This window comes from Natrix helvetica (genome assembly GCF_964273705.1).
Source record: "Natrix helvetica genome assembly, chromosome: 1".
Classification (NCBI taxonomy): Eukaryota; Metazoa; Chordata; class Lepidosauria; order Squamata; family Natricidae; genus Natrix; species Natrix helvetica.
In genome coordinates, this window is record NC_138548.1 from 80,530,866 (window position 1) to 80,551,968 (window position 21,103).

The 21,103-nt window shown below is 40.1% G+C and overlaps 1 protein-coding gene across 1 annotated transcript in view; it reads right to left on the reverse strand.

The window, feature by feature from the left end:
* The window catches only part of CREB3L1 (cAMP responsive element binding protein 3 like 1), a 92,272-nt gene extending 74,373 nt beyond the window's left edge, over positions 1-17,899 (reverse strand). Inside the window, exon 1 of the mRNA XM_081939237.1 lies at positions 17,372-17,899. Coding sequence (XP_081795363.1) covers positions 17,372-17,461 — 90 coding nt within the window. The 5' untranslated portion in view covers positions 17,462-17,899. The remainder of the gene's footprint in view (positions 1-17,371) is intronic.
* Positions 17,900-21,103: the final 3,204 nt, after the last annotated feature.

The following is a 21,103-nucleotide window of genomic DNA, read 5'->3' on the forward strand; positions in this document are numbered from 1 at the left end:
GGATCTGGGAGAAATTTGAGTACATCGCCGATTGAGTCGTGTTTTGCTATCACCAGATGTTATATTCCACTGTAGTATATTTGTGTTGTGGTGCTCCCTTATTTAATACCTTTTTCAATCATCCAATCTAAAAACCATCACTTTAGCTCTTTCCATTTTCAGCAAAAAGTCCATAGAAGATTTAATATCTGTAAAAGTGCTTGTTATTTTATCTTTCGTTGTGGGTATTTCAATTTGTCCTCATTTTATACACAGATAATAATCTTGCTGGCCAATAAAATAGTACCCTCTTCTACGAATGTATCCATCATAAACAAATATATTCTTCCAGAATAACTCAACAGTCCTGCCTTTTATAAATTTTACTCCCTTTAATAATAAACATTTTCTTTTATTTTAATTTTGATTTCCATTATTGGGCATTAAAAAAATAAAAGAGGTTTTTCCCCCATGTCCGTAGCACTTTAGTCCCTATCAGTACGCCATACTTCTGTAAGCATATGATCTTCCCGGATCTTCACATTTCCCTTCTTTTCCTATTTATCTCTTTGTTTAACACAGTCAGCCAATCAACTTCCCTAACAAAGTTAAACATTTTTCTTTCCCACGGAGCTATATCATCTCTAATTTGAAAAAAAATACTTTAAATAAGGCACTATTCCAAATTGAACTGTCCCTTTAGTCCATGTTTTAATTTTTTTACTCCAAAATCCTAGCAACCTTTTGCATTTAATTCTTCTCAAATCTTTGTAACTGGTCCCTTCCTTTTTTACTTTAATATTTCTTGAATCAAAAGTACAATCACCCAGGTGCCATTAAGTGCTCTGCTACTCTGAAGGTCTCCTTACATTCTAAATTTGCTCCATTAAAACATATATTAAAAAGTGGATCTGGCATACTCAGTGCTTCGCATGAGGCTGTGGACTTTGTGTTTTCTTCCATAGCTTCTGGCACTGTATTCATAGGTCAAGCACAAGGTAACTCCAGATCCCTCTGGGCTTCCCTGGAGGAAGCTGCTTCCTCGGAGTTCATGTGGGCAATCTCATGACTTCTCCTGTTCCAGAGGAGCTCTGTTGGCTCAGGCATATCACCCTGTTGTCATTCTTTGTCTGTGCATCATCCCTGCTGTTTTATGGAGATGTCCTCTTGTGCCATGTTTCCACTTGGAAGTCCAACTGTTATGATTTATATCAGTAGGAGGACTGAAATAATTGAACTGAAATTGAAAAATGTAATTTGTTTGGGGCTTAGCTTGAGTTACTGATGCGGAATTACATAGTGGAAGGGAAACTGCTTTGCCTTACAACTTATCTCAACAATAAATAAAAATACTAAATGTACACATATGCAAAAAAAAAAAAAAACAGTGACCTGCAACCACAGAAACTGTTTCAAAGAATAGCGGTGCTCTGACAACAATGCTAACTTTATACTTGCCAAAAATACTGCAAGCATATACAACACAAATCTGTTTGCAATATAAATATTCTTTTTATCTTTATAAGCCGTTCCTTATTACACATCTTATTAAATAGCAGATTCAACTGTCCAACATAGACATTTGCAAAGATACAACAAGGTATCAAAGGCCTGGACTCTTCCTACACTGGAAGGAGCAGCAAAAATCGTGGTCACATTTCATTTCTGGTTAAAAAAAAAATCTGTGGCTTGAAGAGAAGTAACTCTAGAATAGGGATGAGAAAAATGTTGATTTTGTTTCAACTTGCATTTGTAGCTTATTTAAGAGTGACACACAATTTCATCCAGAATTGAAGCAGACATACACAGGGTTTTTTTCTGCCTACTTTTCCTCATAACAGTCCTGTGGGTTAGATTGGGCTTTCATGATTGAAAGTGGACTAGACTTAGACAAATATGGATAGTTGCTATTGCAGTTGCTATTGTATTTCTAGTTGAAATCAGTCTTCTTCAATTTGGTGCCTTCTAGTTACATTGAGAAAATTGGTTCTGAATAGACTAAATCTTAAAATAACTAAATCTGAATTCTCACAGAAAACTGAGATTGTATGAAATATTCCTCATCTAATTTTGACTCCGATCAATTTAAAAGGACCCTTGTTATAGAACTTATTTTGGATGGTTATTTATCCTCCAGATCAGGGATATCAAACTCAGGCCTGGCCCACGATCTGGCCCATGGAATGCTTAGATCTGGCCTGCAGGGCTGCCCTAGGAACAGCAAAAGACTGGTCTGTGGTGCCTATGCCAGCAAAAATGGAGCTCAGGAGCTCCGTTTTCGCCTGCAATGACCTCCTGCAATCCTCTGCCAGCAAAAATGGAGGTCAGGAGAGTCACAAGCTCCGTTTTCCCTACCAAAGCACTCGGGCCATCACAGGCTCTCCTGACACGAGTGATGTCAAGCTGGCTACGCCCCCTAGCCACACTCCCATCCTGAAGTCAAACACAACCCTGATGTGGCCCTCAATGAACTCAAGTTTGACACCCTTGCTCTAGACTAATGCTTTACTTCCCTTGAGCACAAATAGGTTTTAAACAATTTCCAATGCAATCCAGCATATTCTTTATTATGTCCAATTTTCCTTCTTTCTCCTGCTTCCAAAGATGTATGCACAATTTTTTTATTTTGCTCCAATTAATTGAACAGCTTGGGCTCAATTTCTGGAGGCTTTGAATGACATTTTGGAAACCTAAATGTTGGACAGCAGGAGCTGTTGCTTTCATCTAGACCCAGATGGGAAAGACTTTTCAAGCAGCAGCTAATGGGGTGTAATTCTTGGTTTCATTATCACTTCCCTCTCTGCCCCCCCCCCCCAAAATCATGTTCTATTCTGAACATTTCAGAGATTATTTTTAAAGGAACTTTACTTTTATTATTGCTACTATTTCTGACATGTCAAGGTTCTGCTCTCTCTCTTTCTCTTCCATTCAGCTGCAGAGGGGGGAAGGATGTGTATTTACCTCTATTAATATCAACCAAAGCAATGACTCAGTCTCCTTGGCTCATTTTCAGCAGAAATGCTTTTTAGCCAGAAGCTTTCAAAGAAGACTTTCCAAGGTTATTCTGCTTTAGATCCAACCCTGTATTCTAGGTTAACAAGATCCAGTTGGCTAATCTCACATGTTGTCCTTATGATTTGTATAATGGAAAGGGGTAATTCCATACCAAGTATGTTTTTTGTTTCTTGATGTTCATCCCAGTTTGCTAATTGAATTTTTTTTCCCTTCTGCTTCAGGTTGACAGGGACTTGGATGAGTTTAGGAAGTAATAGAAGCAAGACAAGGAAGAACTAAAAGCCAGGTTTGCCAGGCAATGCAAATAACCGAGAAGATACATCTTCTCTGCCATACGGATATGGCAAGATCTTATAATCTTCCATCAGGAATGATATGGATGCATAACTCAATGTATTAAGAACTACTGTGAGCTGGCCTGAGCCTACCAGAGTCAGTTGTTCCATATTCTTTCTGGGGAGTCAGTAACCCTGGCAGTTACTCTAGAGCAGTTGAGTAATCATCCATGGTATCAGCAAGAAATCATACATTCATTTCCCTTAGACATTAAGGGCAAGGAAGAAGAGAAGGATTCCAAGTTGGATGATAGAGATTACATCATTATGGATAAATCCATGAGCCTGTCCAACTGAAACAATGCCAATAGACCCAGATGATTCAAGATTGCGATACATGCATCTCCAGCTGTTGACACTCTCTCTTCACCAGTTGCTCTCTCGTAGCTTCTTTTGCCTCTTGCTTATTCTTCCTTTGGAGAATCATTTCAACAAAAAGGTGGAGCTGAGACACTTACACAGGAAGTGGCATCTGAACCAAACTGTAGTGGCAACACTGGCACAATATTATTGCTACAATGCACAGAGCCATACTTGCATTTGGACATCTGATTTAAGTATATAAAGCTTGGCATCTGTGGGGTAATATTATCATGCATGTTTTGTCCTTGTCCCCCATTTGTCCACTCTGTGGACAACCATGTTAGGATCAGATTGTAACTTTAAAGAGAGCACTGATCTAGCAGATGTACATCCCGAAGCCAAGCATTGTAGGAAAAGCTGTTTCTGATCTGTCATGAATTAACCTGCTAAAATTTTAGAAAAGTATTTTAGTCCTACTGGATCATATACAAGTTTAAATATTAATGTTAATGCTGTTGTTTTGATAATGATGCCCAGAGAATGCTACATATCTAGTTAAAATATTAGACTAGGAGGGGGGCATGTTCAATGTTATCCTCAACTATGAATATTTATTGGGCAAGTTATCCCAGCCTCACAGCTTGCTGAGGGAGAAAAAAATTGCAGTATGAGGGGGTATTAAATACATTGAGTTGAGCACCTCTTGGAGTACAGGTGAGCCGTAGATATGAATATAACGGATGGTTTTCACTTGATGAGTGTATTTAGACCTCGATGGGTGAGAAAATTTAAAGTTACACAGACAGAAATCAAAGCATGTGAAACATTTCTGAATATCTCTAGGGCTGTAGGAGAAGAAGTGGTAGAGCCTAGAAGCAAGGCCAAAAGAGAGATCCGTCTAGAATCCATACGTAGCCACAAACGTACTAAGTTCAACCCACTATGAATTCTGTTGACCCTTATGTAACTTCTAGCAAGTGCTAACCATTAGTTGAGAATGTTCCTCTGTTTAATTGGAACCTCAAATGCGGTCCTGATTTTTTGCATCTGAGGGGGTCAGAAGAACACACTTGAAAAGAATGATCTAAAGTAATTAATTTACTACTATAATAAGATTGGTACAGTTGAAAAAGATGGGAATTGCAATTATTTCTTTCAAGATTCTTACCTTCTCCTAAGTAATAAACATTTTGGTTTTTGTTTTTTTAAAAATGAGGATGCAAGAGGAAATGAGAAGGAAGATTTCCACTGCTATGTCTCTATGCTTGCAGATTTTGCTAAATCGTAAACCATGTTTTACACAGCATGATGACTAGGTTCATGTATCATGCTGAGCTATAATAGCATTTGGTTGGGTTTGCCTTGATATAATGTGTGATTTGTAAATCATATATTATGACATAGCATTATGACTGAACTAGGCTGAAATGGCTTCTTCAGTAAACCCTATTTGAAATAAAATTTGCCCTGCTGTAACCTCAGCCATTGCATGGGCCCGTCCTATTCATATTGTGCACTTTTATTTTAATATATTAATTTATTAAATTCGTTTGCCTCCCATCTCATCGCTCTAAAGGAAACTCTCAAAGTTAGGCCCTAATTAATTCACCTCTTTGAAAACATTTCCTATGTTTTCACTCCTTGAGGCTGGACTAACCAGACTACAGTACAGTAAAGTAACTAGCCATAACTCAAAAGGTTTCTTTATTAAAGGATAAATAGAAGTAGAAAATAGGGTATTTTCTATGCAGGGTAGAGAGCTGGGCAGACATAAGCACTGAAGACATCTCTGTACCTCTCAGAACAGCTGGGAAAGCTAAAGTCCATCTGTGCTACAGAATCCAGCAAAAATGAAAATTACTCAAGAGTGCCTGACTAGCTTATTTTAGTTCCAGACTGGTAAAGAGAGGGAATGTTCAAGTGGAATTAAATGCATACGACTTTTTTAATTAAGTAAGTTTAGCATCCTTTGTAAAAAAATTAGTATTTGCCATCTCTTTGAAGGAATGTTAAAAAGTTTACAAAGCCAAGTGCATATTGCGGTACAAATTAAATGCTAAATGGTCATTTAATGACTACAAAGAAGGGTAAAGTTTCTCTTGCTTTTTTTATCTTTCAGGTGACATTATTGAGGACTTTTAAACCATTTTCTTTGACCTTCTTTTAGTCTGTCTCCGCAAAAGCTCTTCACAGTATCTGTAGCCTTTTTTCACTCACCTTCAAATAAACAATATGTTTTACAATAGTATCGTTAATTTGATCTTTATGTGTCATTTCTTGCCTGCATACACACAGTCTTAGAAGCAGGTGTTCTTACAGTGGAATGAAGCTTTGTTCAATCCCAACACAGAATAGCAATAGCAATAGCACTTAACTTATATACCACTTTATAGTGCTTTACAGCTTTCTCATTGGTTTACAGAGTCAGCATATTGTCGCCAACCATCTGAGTCTTCCTTGCCAACCTCAGAAGGCTGGAAGGCGGAGTCAACTTTGAGCCGCTCAAGATCGAATGGGAATGCAGAGTTAGCTTGTAATACTGTGCCACAACTGCTCACAGAATAGAATTGGAAATATTTATTTGAATCTCTGTTCAATCAGAACTTGCACAGATTCGTATAGCACAAAGAGGAATTCCATAATAAAGACCAATGCAATCTTCAAACAGGTTAATCTTAATATTAATTAATAATGTAACAATAATAATTTAGCTAAACCTTGGGACTGCTTCAGTCTGCTTTAATCTGCAATAGCACTTAGCACTAGTACTTAGACTTATATACCACTTTATAGTGTTTTACAGCCCTCTCTAAGAGATTTACAGAGTCAGCACATTACCCCCCAACAATCTGGGTCTTCATTAGATTAGGATTAGTCTATCTAGCGCTTTTCAGATATTTTGGATTTCAACTAACGTAAGTTCCAGAAAGCATGGACAAGGTGTTGCAGAACAAACATCCAGAAGGTACCAGTGTGTGGTTCTGGGTGGTTTAACCTAGTAGATACCGGTACATTTAGGCTGGTAGATACCAGTACATTTCATAATGCAAGTGTGTGCTGTTTAAAATCTTACATGGTCCTTCTCACATTGCCCATCCTTTTGCTTCACTAGTTGACACCAGGTGCTACAAAAAAGGATGGCAAAGTTGTGAGACCACTAGTGAATCACAATGATATAAAATGGTAGAAGTATTCTTGTTTCTTTGTATCTTCCAACATAAGTAGAGAATGGATCCATCTATAAGGCATGCTTGAACCTGAGCCCCTTTTCCTGCTGATCTTGCTGGGCACTCTGGACTGTTGTTGGTGACTGAGATAATCACTTTGTTCTGTCTACCATTACTCCAATGCAGTTACATGCCAGCTATTTCGTTAGGTGGCTTTTGCTTTATTCTTGCTTTAAAGCCAATAATGAATCTACTTGTCTCAATGCCACTTGCCTAGAAAACTATGTTTCTAAATGCCGTGGGCATTAAAGAGAAGAGTGGCTGTGATGAACTGTAAAAGCAACATCTCAGTTTTTCAGCACACAATCAAGTCAGCCAAAAGCCTTCTTTGAACTCTTGAGTTTTGCTTCATTTTGAAGATCAGGACCTGCTACATTACAAATATCTGGGAAATGTCTACTCTTAGCCTGACATGTCTAATTGGATGGTCAGGGAAGCTGAAAAGTAAAGTATGAAGGAAACATACTTTCCTTCACAGCAATGAACTGAGCACAGTGGCACACAGCCCTTTTATTCTAAAAATCTTTTACTTTCTTTGCATGCCATGCGGTCTTGTGGACAGATCTGTTTGAATGAAAGACCAGATGGAACACCCTCTAGGCTAGATTAGAAATTTGAAAAACATCCTGGAAGAAGAAGTAGAAGTAGAAAATCACTTCCAACTCCCAACAGTTGCTAAGAAAGATTGCAAGATTATCTTTGTTGCCATTAAATGTCAAGCTCAACTTAAGATCTTCCTTAGATTCTCCTAATGTTGGCTACCTCGCCTTTCATCTCACCAAAAGGTAAAGGTTCCCCTCGCACATATGTGCTAGTCGTTCCCGACTCCCGCCGAAGAGCCATGTGGTCATGTGGCCGGCATGACTAAATGCCGAAGGTGCACAGAAAGCTGTTACCTTCGCACCAAAGATGGTCCCTATTTTTCTACTTGCAATTTTACATGCTTTCAAACTGCCAGGTTGGCAGAAGCTGGGACAAGTAACAGGAGCTCACTCCGTTACGTGGCGCTAGGGATTTGAACCGCTGAACTGCCGACCTTTCTGATTGACAAACTCAGCCACTGAGTCATCATGTCCCTTTCATCTCACCTACTGTACCTCAATATGCACTCGTACTGGACTTCCGGTTCCGGCGGCTACGGCGACGGGCAAGGACTTTGCCCGCTCCCGCTCTTTGGTGGGCTTCCCCCGTCTTCGGGGGGGCACAGGACGCCCCGGAGAGGCGCCCTGCCGAAGGAGCGGCTCGCGGAAGGCTCTGGCACCGGCGGCGGCTGGTGGGGGCTTTTCCGCTTTGCTCCAGGCACCGGGGAGCAGTTTCGGAGGACGCGCCAGCGTCTCGCCCCATGCTGATCGGAGAATGCAAAACTGAAGGAAGCAGCGGCGGTGCGGTGAGATGCTTCCTCTCTTCATTCCCTTACTCTTGAATTGACAGACTTTTCAGTAACTTTAAAAGTTAACCTTTCGGATTTACTCTTTGAGGAGCGGCTAGAGGGGAGGGGGATTCCCCCCCCCTTGGACAAGCGGCTTGTTAAAATCCTGCTCTCACCCCCAGGGGAAGGAGGAGGGGGGAGAGCCAACCAACGATGCCTCACCCCAGTAAAAGTGCTTTTCATGGGACTTAGTTCCAGGACTTATTGATGACCTGAGAACTTTTTGAACTTTTAAAATTTTTTCTATGCCTCTGAGCCCAAAGCTGGCAGGGCAAGATGGCACACTTCCGTTGTCTTCATGAATTGTGAAACCTGACTCCACCTTTAAAATTCAGGCTTCCGGTCTTTGTCTCCGAGTCACCCAGAGGAATCTCTTGTGGATTGTTATTTCCTGAACTCTTTGGAGAAAAAACTTTCATCTATTGCTAGAGTGATTAAAGAAACTCCCATCTGTTTGGATCCTCTGCCTTCTGGACTCGCCTGCCTGCTCTACCTCCCCAGCCGCTCAGTTTCTACACTGAGTGATCCCTTTGTTTCATACATCATGTCTCCAAAAAGACCACCCCCTGGAAAACCTGGCTTTGCCACTTCTGCTCCAACATCTGCAACATCTAGTCCAGCTACACAGTCAAAGATAACAGAACTGATGCAACCTAAGACTACAGAGACGGACCTTCAACAAATGCTTCAACAAATTTTACAGGGCCAGGAGGAAATCAAGAAACAGCTAAGGGAGATGAAAGATGAAATTAAAGAGAATCAAGTTCAAATTTATAAGAACTCACAGAGACTGGACCTTGTGGAGGGTGGGGTGGCGGAGGCGAGAGGGGGGGTAGAGGCCTTACAGAAGGGAAACAAAGAACTTGATATCCAACAAATGAAAACAGAGTTTGAGAGAATGTCCTTTTATCTTAGATTTCAAAATGTAATAGAAGTAGATGGGGAAAACATAAGGGACATTATGACTAATATTCTTGCTGAATACATACACAAAGATAAACAGCAGATGGAATGGGAGATAGATCTGGCTTATAGAGTAAACTCAGCATATGCTAGAACACACAATGTACCCAGGGAGGTTCATATTAAATTCCTTAGGAAAAGCACAAGAGATGAAATTCTGGGTGTACAAAGGGGGCAAACACTGACATACCATGACAGGGAGATAACCGTTCTAAAGCAGATTCCCCAAAAAAATTAGGGAGAAAAGGAAAAGCTATTCGCAATTGGCGAATAAACTATACCAGAAGGGGGTGTGGTTTAGATGGTTGATGCCTGAAGGTATGCTGATATTCTGGGAGGAGACAAGAATCAGAATCAACACACCCATAGAGGCACAGGCCTTTATGGAAAAAAATAAAGCGAACCTAGAAAAAACAGAAGACACTACTACGGTCACACAGGACACGGGAGGGGCCGGAGCTTTGCCAGCGGGGGGTGAAGGGGCAACACAAAGAACGCTCAGATCACAAAAATGAATAAGAAAACCACAATATTATAAGCAGACCGAAAGTAATAATGAAATTATATCTAGACTATATATCATAACTATATAAACTGATTGAAAATTATTTTTTCTAGAATTAATATGCTGACTTTTTATGATTATGTATTAATGTTTGATATTTAGATGTAACCTATGAGTTTGGAGGGAGGGGGCGTCTGCCACACTTGCAACTGCCAAAATTTGTAACTATTCCACCTACCTTTTTCCCTATAAATGTTTTAAAAAACCAATAAAACTTTTTGGGGAAAAAAATATGCACTCGTACTGATCTGCCGTAAAACAGAATAGTTAATGGGTCAGATCCCACCTCCAATATTATGCCTATTCCTAGATAGCACACTTTCATGATTCAGAGAAATTGGGGTTGGTTTACAAGTATCAGCATGCAGGCTGCTGCATTTTGCATCTAATGCTGTTTCCAAGTCAACTTTAAGAGTATATCCAGGTAGAATGCATTACAGTAATCCAATCTGGAGATAATGGGGACATAAATGACTGTTGAAGAATTGAAGCAATGACTTTTGAATGACTGCTTGTCTTTCAGAAGGACAGCTAGAGGGGTCATGCTTGATTATCTGTTGACTCTTGGATACCAAACAAAGATAGTCCTCAACTTACTAGGACCAGAATTTCTGTCACTAAACAATGCAGCCGTAAAGTGCAAGATCATGTGATTGCATCACTTAGTAACAGAAATCCTGGCAATCCTTGTTACTATTGTAACTCCAGACATGTGGGTCATTAAGCAGGAAATGGAAAGAGTCCCATGTAAAAAGCGGGTGAAGGAGACCCTGGGAGACCCAGTGCAGGCTGTGCATGAGTTGGGGTGAGATGATGCAGTGCGGAGCAAGCTCAGACCAAAGAAATTGGGTACGAGGTGTGCACATTAATACTGTTGAGTGCAAGAAAGCTGGGGAAAGAACACACTGCAGCTCTGGGCTGTAAGAAGCCCCTGAGCCGCAGCACAGAGTGAGGTGCGGCCCAAGATGCAAAATGAGTTCTTGTTGCCCTGGGCAGCTACAGCCCAGCCCCATCTGCATTTGTCCTCATCCCAACCTCCGTCACCTTAGATAACCTTTGCCATCTTATTGCTCCTGCTGTTAACAAGCTCCTGCTGTGTGCCTAGTCTGATCTTTTGCAAGGCAGCTACTGGCCACATGAGACCATCTTCCCCAGTTCTTGTGAAGAAACCACCAGGCAGAAAACTGGGGAAGAATGCCTTGTGCAGCTAGCAACTGCCTTGTGAAGGGCTAATATGGGCATGCTTGGTGAGCAGTGGAAGCAAGACGATGGCAAAGATCAGCTGGGATGGCAAGGGCCATGGAGCGCAGGGCCAAAAGAGCATAGATGGGGGAATTGAAACATCCTTGCAATCATAAATGGAGAAAGGCTGTCAAATGCCCAAATTTGATCACATAATCACAAGGGTGCTGCAACAGCCATAACTTTGGAAACTGGTCATAAATCCCTTTATTCAGTATGACAGAAGCAGAAGCTGAGCAGCCAATACTTTGAGAAAGTTTGATTTGGGTTCCTGCCCTGGACTGGGGCTCTACTCAACTGTCTACCTAAATCATCATTTCCCAGCCTTGGTAGCTAAGAGATGTGGACTTCGACTCCCAGAATTCCCCAAACAGCCATGACTAACCTCTTTTGAATATGGAATTACCGTACTTAATTCTTTTCAAGCATATATAACCATGACATAGTCTGCAAGAATCACACTGTTGTACAAAATATTTCCCAGATCAAAATATTGGCACTAAGGTAAAATTGATTTCCCAGTCTCTAAGTTGTGTTATGCCAGAGTCAAATGTGTAGTTGGATCTAGTTCAACGTGACCTGATTTAACAGTCCCAACAGCTATAGATTCCCTTTGTTATTTAACGAAATATTCAATTTGTAAAGATGTCTGTTGTTATTATTGGTTGTGGTTTTTTTAAAATCTAAATTTGTAATTGTTGGAATCTTCCACAAATTTCTTAGAACGGTCAAGTCAATGAGAACAACCTGCCATTCACAGTATTGATAGACACAGAAAGACTATTGTGGAGTTTCAACATTGAGAAACAGTCCAGTTTAGTGACTCTCTGATATCAGTGGCCGAGAGCCAAGAAGAAGATGAACAAACAAACACGGTTAAGGCGACGGTAACATCTGAGAGGGACCATCTATGTTACAACATTAAGAAAAACAATGTATGAATAGAGCCCTTTTAGAGAAAGTAAGTAATGGTGCCAAAATCTAATGCTGACTGCAGAAAAAGTGCAAAAATATTTTTAAACAGTTGACTGCAATCTATAAGTAAATATCAAGGAAGACTAATTTTACTCATGGACTCTTTTCAAGTATGAAATCTGACTACAGGTTCCCTTCAGTTCAGGGTCATGGGATCATGAGAAGCAGGGACTGCTGCGAGTCCCATCCCCAAAGGAGATACACCTTGTGAGACCCTGAAGAAGGGCCTTCTCTGTGGTGGCTCCCTCTCTCTGGAACATCATTCCCCCAGAGATTAGAACAACCCCCCTCTAATACTCTTCCAGAAGGCGCTAAAGACCTGGTTCTGCCAGCGGGCCTGGAGAACCCAGAGTGGGATTGAGCCCATTAAATGGCTCATGTGATCTGATGTGGCTGGGGTGGGGTGGGGGTGATTTTATTATATTAGACTATATTAAATTATTAGTTTCTTTTTATTAGTTTTATTATTTTAAATGTGATTTTATATTCTGTAAGCAGCCTTGAGCGAATAGGCAGCAATATAAATACAATAAATAAAGTAAATAAATAAAATAAATCATACAATTGGTCAGAAACGAACATCATCCTGTTGCAATATTTTTTAAGACCTGCAATTGTGTAATAGTAAAAGAAATATGCCTTGCCACAAAATACTCAGGATTCAAGCCACATAGCCTACCCAACCACACCCTTTGTGAGAACACTCCATTCAGTACACCTGTCACTTTTCTATCAGTTAGCTCTCTTTGCCTCTAAGCAAGTTCAGGCTAGAGTTAAGGTCAAGGTGAATGGGATAACCCTGACAAATTTTCCTCAATGTATATTGCACTTCTATAAATACTGAGTTTGTTGGCTGAATATTTTAGTCTGAGGCAGTAGTTCACAACCTTTTCTTCACCATGGACTCCCTTTAAATACCTTAAAAATGCCCCTTTAAATACCCTTTAAATTCAACCTAGAAGTAAGGAGGAACTTTCTGACAGTGAGAATAATCAACCAATGGAACAGCTTGCCTTCCGAAGTTGTGGGAGCTTCATCATTTGAGATTTTCAAGAAGAGATTGGACTGCCATTTATCAGAAATGGTGTAGGGTCTCCTGCTTGAGGGGGGGTCTGGATTAGATGGCCTATAAACTCCCTTCCACCTCTTGTCAATTTGTTAAAAACCTTTGTGGCCGTGGACCACCAAGACGTAACTCAAGATTTCAATCATAAAATTTCTTCAAACTTTCATGACCCTCCTGTGATGACATCATGGCCCTGTAGCTATAGAGGTTTATGCCCAATAAGCTTCTAAATATGATTAAACTTCCAACTCCTATCCTTTCTACTATTGCATAGATCTGTGAGGGCAAACCTATGGCGCGCGTGCCAGAAGTGACATGCAGAGCCCTCTCTGTGGGCACGTGTGCAGTTGCCAGCTGCTCTTCTGGTTTCTGGCATGCATGTGGTCATCACAGACTCCAGCTGGTCTTCATAGGTGCCAGAAAACAGCCTGAAAATGGCCCCAAAAAAGGCAAAAACTGGTCAGGCTGTTTTCAGGCCATTTTCCGGGCTGTTTTCAGGCTGGTTTTTTTTGGACCATTTTCTGGGCCATTTCTTGGACCATTTTCAGGCTGTTTTTTAGGCCATTTTTCGGGTCAAAAACGACCTGAAAAATGGCCTAAAAGCGCCCCCCCCCCAAACAGCCAAAACTGGCCAAAAAACAGCTGGGCCGGCCATTCAAGTTTTTGGTGCTCCAGCGTGCGCACTCACATGCAGGGGCGTTCCAATTAGGGCACTTGGTGCTGAAAAGGTTCACCATCACTGGCATAGATGTATCGCTTGTAAAGGCTTGGGATCAACTCTGTTGGCTTTTGAATGAAGGAAAGCAGAAATGTTTTTAGAATTTTTTAATCTACCTCTGGATGGAAGAATGGCACCTAAAATACAAGTAAAATGACTATATTTTTTGGTGATAACGATGAGCTTTTTAGCAATTGCTGCATTAATAATCCTTCCAAATAATCGAAATTCTTCAAGAACTATCTCTGCAATGTAAGCGACCTCTTCCATGGCTCATAACTTTCCACTCTTGACAAATTGTGTTATTTCCTTGCTTCCCATTCAGACTGCAAACAATAGGTAAAGGTAACACCGAGTGTTGCCTATAATTGATTGTCCCACCTTGTCTTTCCAGCAATTCCTAAAAGAAAAGGAGGGAATAGCAAACACACCCACGCCTCTATAAACACACATTCACCGTGATTACATGAACAGACTATTTGATTAGAATGGCATGCCCATGGACGTTCCTTACAAAACAGCCAAAAATATGAGTTCACTAAGAAGGGTTTAGAACGGCATTTATAAATAATATAAATAACATTTGTTGTTAACATATTGGCTGACTAGAAAACCATCATTTCCCTCCGTTCTCTAAATGTTCTGCATATGTACGTAATTATGACAGGTTAGCAAACATTAGCCAAAGTAGGACAATTTATTATGTTAACTAATATAGTCACTGGTAAAGAAATTTTAAAGATTGCCAATCTAACACTCCATAAGATAGGAGAAAACCTTTATTAAATCTATTCATAGGTTTTCTCCTATAAAAATGCCATAAAAAGTACAGTATAACTCTCAATGATTGAAAACAAAGCAGTAGTGCATTTTAATACATAGATATCAAGTTAAGCAAATTGGCCAGTCACGTTATCATGCTCTACTCTGAGGAGTAATAATTCTCAATAGTAGAAAGTCTATTACATCACTTTTTCCCAGGACCTTTCTCCAATGAAGCTGCCAAATGCTGTGTTTGCACCGCACACTCACCCGTAGAGTAGATACCCATATTTTAGCCTAGTACTTTATGTAATATTCTCATGACATTGTTTGTTTGGTTCTGCATTTCATGGAATCTCACAAAATGAAGCAAACCATAGTACAGTGTAATCCTATCATGCAGATACAATCATGAATTGAATCTGACACCTTTTCTATATAGGCCATAGTTAAAGTCATTGTACTATGGTGTTTCCATTGATTCCTTCATTTTTTTAAGAGTGTAAAATATCCGTGACATCTAAGAAAAGAACAAGAGTGAAAGTAAAGTACTTTACTTTTCCTTAAAGTGAAATTTGTAGTTCTGCTATAACACGAGTGCTGCAAAAATCCATTCATTCACAGATGGCAACAAAGAATTAGTGCATTCTGCATCTCTCTACTGCCATGTATTGGTCATATGCATTTTGCAGCCTTGATATAATGGCCTTAATTCCTATAGCTGACAAAGAATGAGACCTACCAAAGACGCATGCCACATTCTAGGAGGGGAAAAATGTTTCTGTGGAGGCAGAGAATAGTTCAAAGTTTCTGTCAATATTAAATTACAGCAAAGCAGTATTTTTTAAGACAGTTTGCTCTTAAATACAGGCTTCGTAAGAATAATCAAACGTGGTATGAAATGCTAGGGAGAGGGCATGGATTTTTCCTGTCTAAATGAAATCTCAGTCCACAAATTACAAACATTGTAAAGAAATTGCATGTAATGCAAGAAATTCTGTCCTAAAATCACCTTGGGAACAGATGGTTGGTGCTCTTTAGACCAAAGGATTTTTTAAACAAAACTTTTTGTGCTATAAATTATTCTCAAGCTTTTCACTGAATATTAGCAATGCATATAAATACAGAAGCACAGAAATATATTAATTTCCTAAGCCTTTGCATTATGGCTATATCCTCATATTAAGCGTATCATAGTTAACCAAGTTTCTGGGTTCACACAATATACTAAGGAAAATAGATTATTAATTACTGAGTGTGCAGAGTATGTACACTGCCAATGGCATTTGAAGTTGTTTCTTTAGTATTTCCATTTATATAAATAATTCAGTTATTAAAACAAATACTCTTTTTAATTTCAAATACACTTTTTACCTATTTCCAAAAGAAATATTATTTTATAGGAAAGAGGTAGATTCAGATGAGTTGGTGCTTTTGGCAATTTAAAACACAGGCAGTGAAGTAACCCATCAAAGCACATTAATGTCTAGTAGACTGAGTTATTCCTTTTTGTTTAATCATGTATCTATTTTTATTCTATCCTTTTTCTAGTCCTAATGTATTACTATTGTGGGGGATAAGTAATTTTTTTTTCTTTCCTCCCTTTTTCTTGAACATATAGAATCTCTCTATAGTTCTGGAGAACTTTTATATACTACAGACAAAAGGATGAAACTAGAAAATATCTAAAGATGAATTCATTTCACCTTAGATGAAAACTTCACCAACTATTCTAGAGTCGGAGTGATTGCCAATTATGAACAAAAATATTCATTAATAATGATTGTCATTTTTTTCACTCTTCTAACAGTAGAGTTGTCTTAAATGTGCTGAAAATGAGAGTTCCACAAACAACTCAGGAAGGAACTAGACAAATACATAGAGGGAAGGATCAAGACTCTAACAATGCTGCTTCTTTGATCATATCTGGAAACTCTTCTTTTAGTAAAAATGGATCTAAATAGAGCTTTTGCATTAGGCTGGCCATTAAAATGTGACATTTACATGATATGTCCAAGCTGGTAAATTCTAGTATGAGTTTTAAGACTTGAAGAACTCTTGCGCAAATATAACCACAAAAACATGGAATATCTTATTTAAGGAGGGGGGAGAGTTACTTCTCAATTAATACTAATCTACAAGTAAATTCCACCAATTTTCCTAAGGTCTTGCACTGGGGTTGCAAGGCAAATATGTCATCAATCCCAGCTCCCAGCCACAACCCATGTTCCCACCTGCCCATCGACCACGCTTTGGGCTGGTGCCTATATGCACTCTTGAAGATGATGAGATGGAGTGATAGCCATATAAATCACTCAAATATTACAGAAGAGATAGATTTTTCATCCTAGGTTAAACCCAGTGTTGTCAGTACAGCATCCTCCCACATCTGGCTGCTTGGTATCAGATGCTGAGCAATTATGCAGAGCTATATAAATCAACCCACAGCTTTCCGCCTTGGCTGGTAGCCAAGAATGCAGTGCCCGAGCGGCACAATTTCCAACGGAAAGCGGTCGCCGTGTAGATCAGTATGCAACACGTGTTACTTAGCCGGTCCTGCCATTAAAAACCGGTAAGTGGCAACCGGCAACCTCTGATTTTAACACGAGGTAGCTGGAGACAAATCCAGGCGCATCTCGGCATACACCTGGCTTCCTTCTGCCATGCGGGAACCCTTTCCTCCTTCTTGCCTTGGCCAGTAGCAGATCCACTCACCCACCCACCCCAAAAAACCTCTCGGAGGGACTGCCATACAAACCTTGCCAGCCCCCCCCACTCCCGCTTCCACTTACCACATTGTTAAGAAAATCCGCCTCATTCAAATCGCCCAAGTCCAGGAAGCTGGAGGCGCCCCCGGGGAAGGGCTCTAAGATACCGTCCATAGCGGAAGAGTCGAGCCCAAGGAAGGCGCGGAAGAGGTGGGAAGGAGGGAAGCCGCTTTGTTCCCCGCCAGAGCTGAAGGATCCGTCCTGAACGGACAGGCGGTGAGCCTTACTGCCGCGCAGCCCGGCAGAGCAGTTCCTCGGGCGCCGGGCAAAGGAAGGCTGCGCCTCCCTCTCCCGAAGGAAACCTGTAATCCATGGGGAGAACCGATTGGCCCGAGGGGGGGGGCGCTTTCCCAGAGGGAGCGGCGGGCGCTCGCAACGGGGGCTTTGAGAGGGTGGGGCCGGTGGGGACCCCTCCAGTCGGGGGAAGAAGGGGGAGCCGGGAACGGGGATGGGGTAGAAGGAGCGGGCGAGGGCTGAGGCAGCCTCCTGGAAGGTTGGAAGGAGGAGCGCCTCCGGGATCGCTGCCCAGCTGTCACCGTCACACGCCTTTCCCCAGTCCCCGGCCGTCTGACCGCCCCCCCCCCCCGTGCCACGCCTCCTGCCCCTCCCTCCCTCGCCTCGCTCCGGGATATTTAAGAACCGGGGCACCCTCCTCGGGCTCTGATGCAATCGAGGGGACCCGCCCACCCCGCCGCTTCCAATGGGAGATCGGGACCGGCAGGAGGGAGAAGGCTAGCGGCGCGGCGTTACGACGCGCTTTGCCGTTCGGTAGTATTGAGGTTGCGACCGGCAACTTCCCACCGGCGGAGGAAACGGCACTTGGAATCATCGGCGTGGTCTGGATGCAGGAGAGATGATGATGATGATGATGATGATGATGATGATGATGATGATGATGATGATGATGATGATGATGATGATGATGATGATGATGATGATGATGATGATGATGAAAGTGACCAAAAGATGGTCTGAAGTTTCGCCGTTTGCATTCTTCCGGGAAACAATCGGCGCGATCCTCTGTCGATTTATAGGAAGATTAAATAAAAGTGATGTTAAGAGAGGAGGCGTTGGAAATCCAGACAAGAAATAAACGGAATTGAAAGGGCCCAGTCGTGAATAAAGTTGTCTGATGGCCATCAGGATGGGAAACTCAGTTCCTTCTGGCATAATAAAAGTGTTTTTAATTTTTAGCCTGGTGTCCAGCATGGTGCATCCCGCTGAGGCCAATCAAATTCATTCAGGCAACGGCGTTCTTCTGAAAGGGTCTTTGCTGTGTTTCCCAAAGCAGCAGTGAACCATTAATACTATTGCCCCTGCAGTGCCTTAGTAGTGGAATAACAATTAAAGAACTTCTCATTGCTTTGCAGGCAAAACCCTTTTCTCAGTGAAGATACAACTCATTTAAATTTGGGATTTTCTCCAACTGCATACCTTTCTCATGATCTGATGGGATAAAACCAGGAGAAGGGATATAGTACAAATGTGTGAATCTAAAGGAACTACAGTCACAAAGTAGAAAGGAAAGTGAACCAGATCTGCTCATCAGTAACCCTGTAGTTCAGAATGTACACTGCCAGTAGAAGTTAGTTTATTTCCTGTATCCTCTTTAAATACTCTGTAATTAAGTATAAATCTTATCATTTAAGAGCTTAGGGAAGATTATAGGGCTTCCTATAAATAGGATTATAGATCTTTAGCCAATTGCTTTTTCTTTCTCATAAATATCTAGATAAAATGCTTAGGAAAAAAGGTTAGGAAACTTTTTAAACAACTTTGAGAGTCAGCTCAGTACAGTATACTCTTCAGATCACTGCATGTAGAAATTATTTTCTCTACCATATTACAAGGTAAACAATACAATACAAATTCCAATACTTCGCCTGATTAGTACATGATGTGGTTTAAAGTTTAGAATTAATTTGAACTACAATGTGCTGGTAAGCTTTTTAGTGAAGCAACAACATGAAATCTCATGCAAAGGTGCAGATCCAAAATCAAAATAACCCAAATCTTCATGTTTGAACTACATATATAAGAACACCACATTCTGAAAGAATTTTGGAATTCTCATCTAAAGTTTTACAAAAACATATAGTTTACATCAAAATGTAAAATTTGGTAATCTTGAGGTTGTCTTTAAAATGTAAACCATTTAACTTTGTGAATCCATTAATTCTACCTAAGAATGGCATCTGCAAGTATAACCATGAAGACAAGTTGTTCACAAAGATTCTGGGTGAAAAGATAATTTTTCAAGAATTTATTCATGAGGATCAATGCGGATTTTTATCTAAAAGACACTTAAAGTACATTCTTAGAAATGTGTTGGATATTTGGAGCAATATAATGAAAAACAAGCTGCATTGATTTTCTTGTGGATATAGAGAAGGCCTTTGACAATTTGAATTGGGCTTTCCTATTCAAAGATTTGGAAGATATGAACTTCAAAGAGAACTTTGTAAAATAGGGAAAGTTCAATTGTATACTTCACAGAAAGCACAAATAGTTATTAATGGGCAAAGCCCATTGTGAGATACAAAAAGGAACAAGACAGGGACGGTCTCCCCTTTCTTGCTTATTTTGATTCTTGAAATGCTGAATAGAGGCATAAAACAAGATGAGAGAATAAGGGATTTTGCAAATGATTTGGTATTGGTTTTGGAAGATTTTTAAAGGGAATTAAAACATTAATGGGAAAACTAAAAGAATTTAGTGTGTTTTGTTATGTTTTAAGAACAACAACCGGAGATGAAGATATTTTAAAAAACATGAAAATAGAAGATCAGAGAGAATTGATGAATAAATTGGGTTTTAAAATTAAGAAGAAACTAAAATCAAAATCATACTGGCTACGACAAATATGAAATGTATTTTATTTCAAAATAACTATGTTAAGACATGCAATGAAACTTTAAAAGGTATGTTAAGTCAGGAGAAAATGCAATTTTCAAACTCATTCTTGAGTAGAATCCTATCCTGTCTAGAATGATGCTTTTGTTCCAAACAATATGTTTTGATAACGGATGCATCCTTTCAATAGTGGAAAAAAGATAAATCTAAATTTGTGTGGCAGGGAGGGAAAAAACCCATAAGTTAAATAAAAGATATTTCAGGATAAAAAGGAAAAAGGAGGATTGAGTCTACTTGATTTGAAATTATATTTTGCAGCTTGCTGTTGGGTTTAGATGAAAGGATGGGGGCTGCTGAGAAACAGAGGGTTTTTGGAGTTAAAAGGACACGACCTGAGACTTGAGTGGTATGGATATTTGCGGCACAACAAAGTCAAAGCCAGTGTGGATTTTAAAAATAATTATGTTAGACATGCCATATTGAGAATATGGAATAGATACAAAACCAGATTTGGCAGAGGGACATAATTGGCCATGGTTTTGCTATTTACAGTTATTAGAAAGATTGAAAGAAGACAAAAGAGTTTATGGTTTTGAACATGGTCTAAGACTGCATTTGAAATGGAATTATGCACAAATGCTGAACATGGAATTGATAAAATGGTATTTGATTTTTTTTCCAAAGAATAGTTTAAAAAGATTTTTTTTTTCAGACTCAGAGCCAGATTCAAATCCCTTCCATTTCCTGCTTCCTTGTTCGTTTTATTCCTTTGCTTGGTAGACAAAACTCTTGTTATCATAAGCCAGGAAGGAATTAAAGAGGGAAAAGAGAGCGACGTAGTATTGTGCTATACTTTCCTGTCAATAGAAAAGAGAGGCTATAGTTAAAAAGTTCACAAGCAGT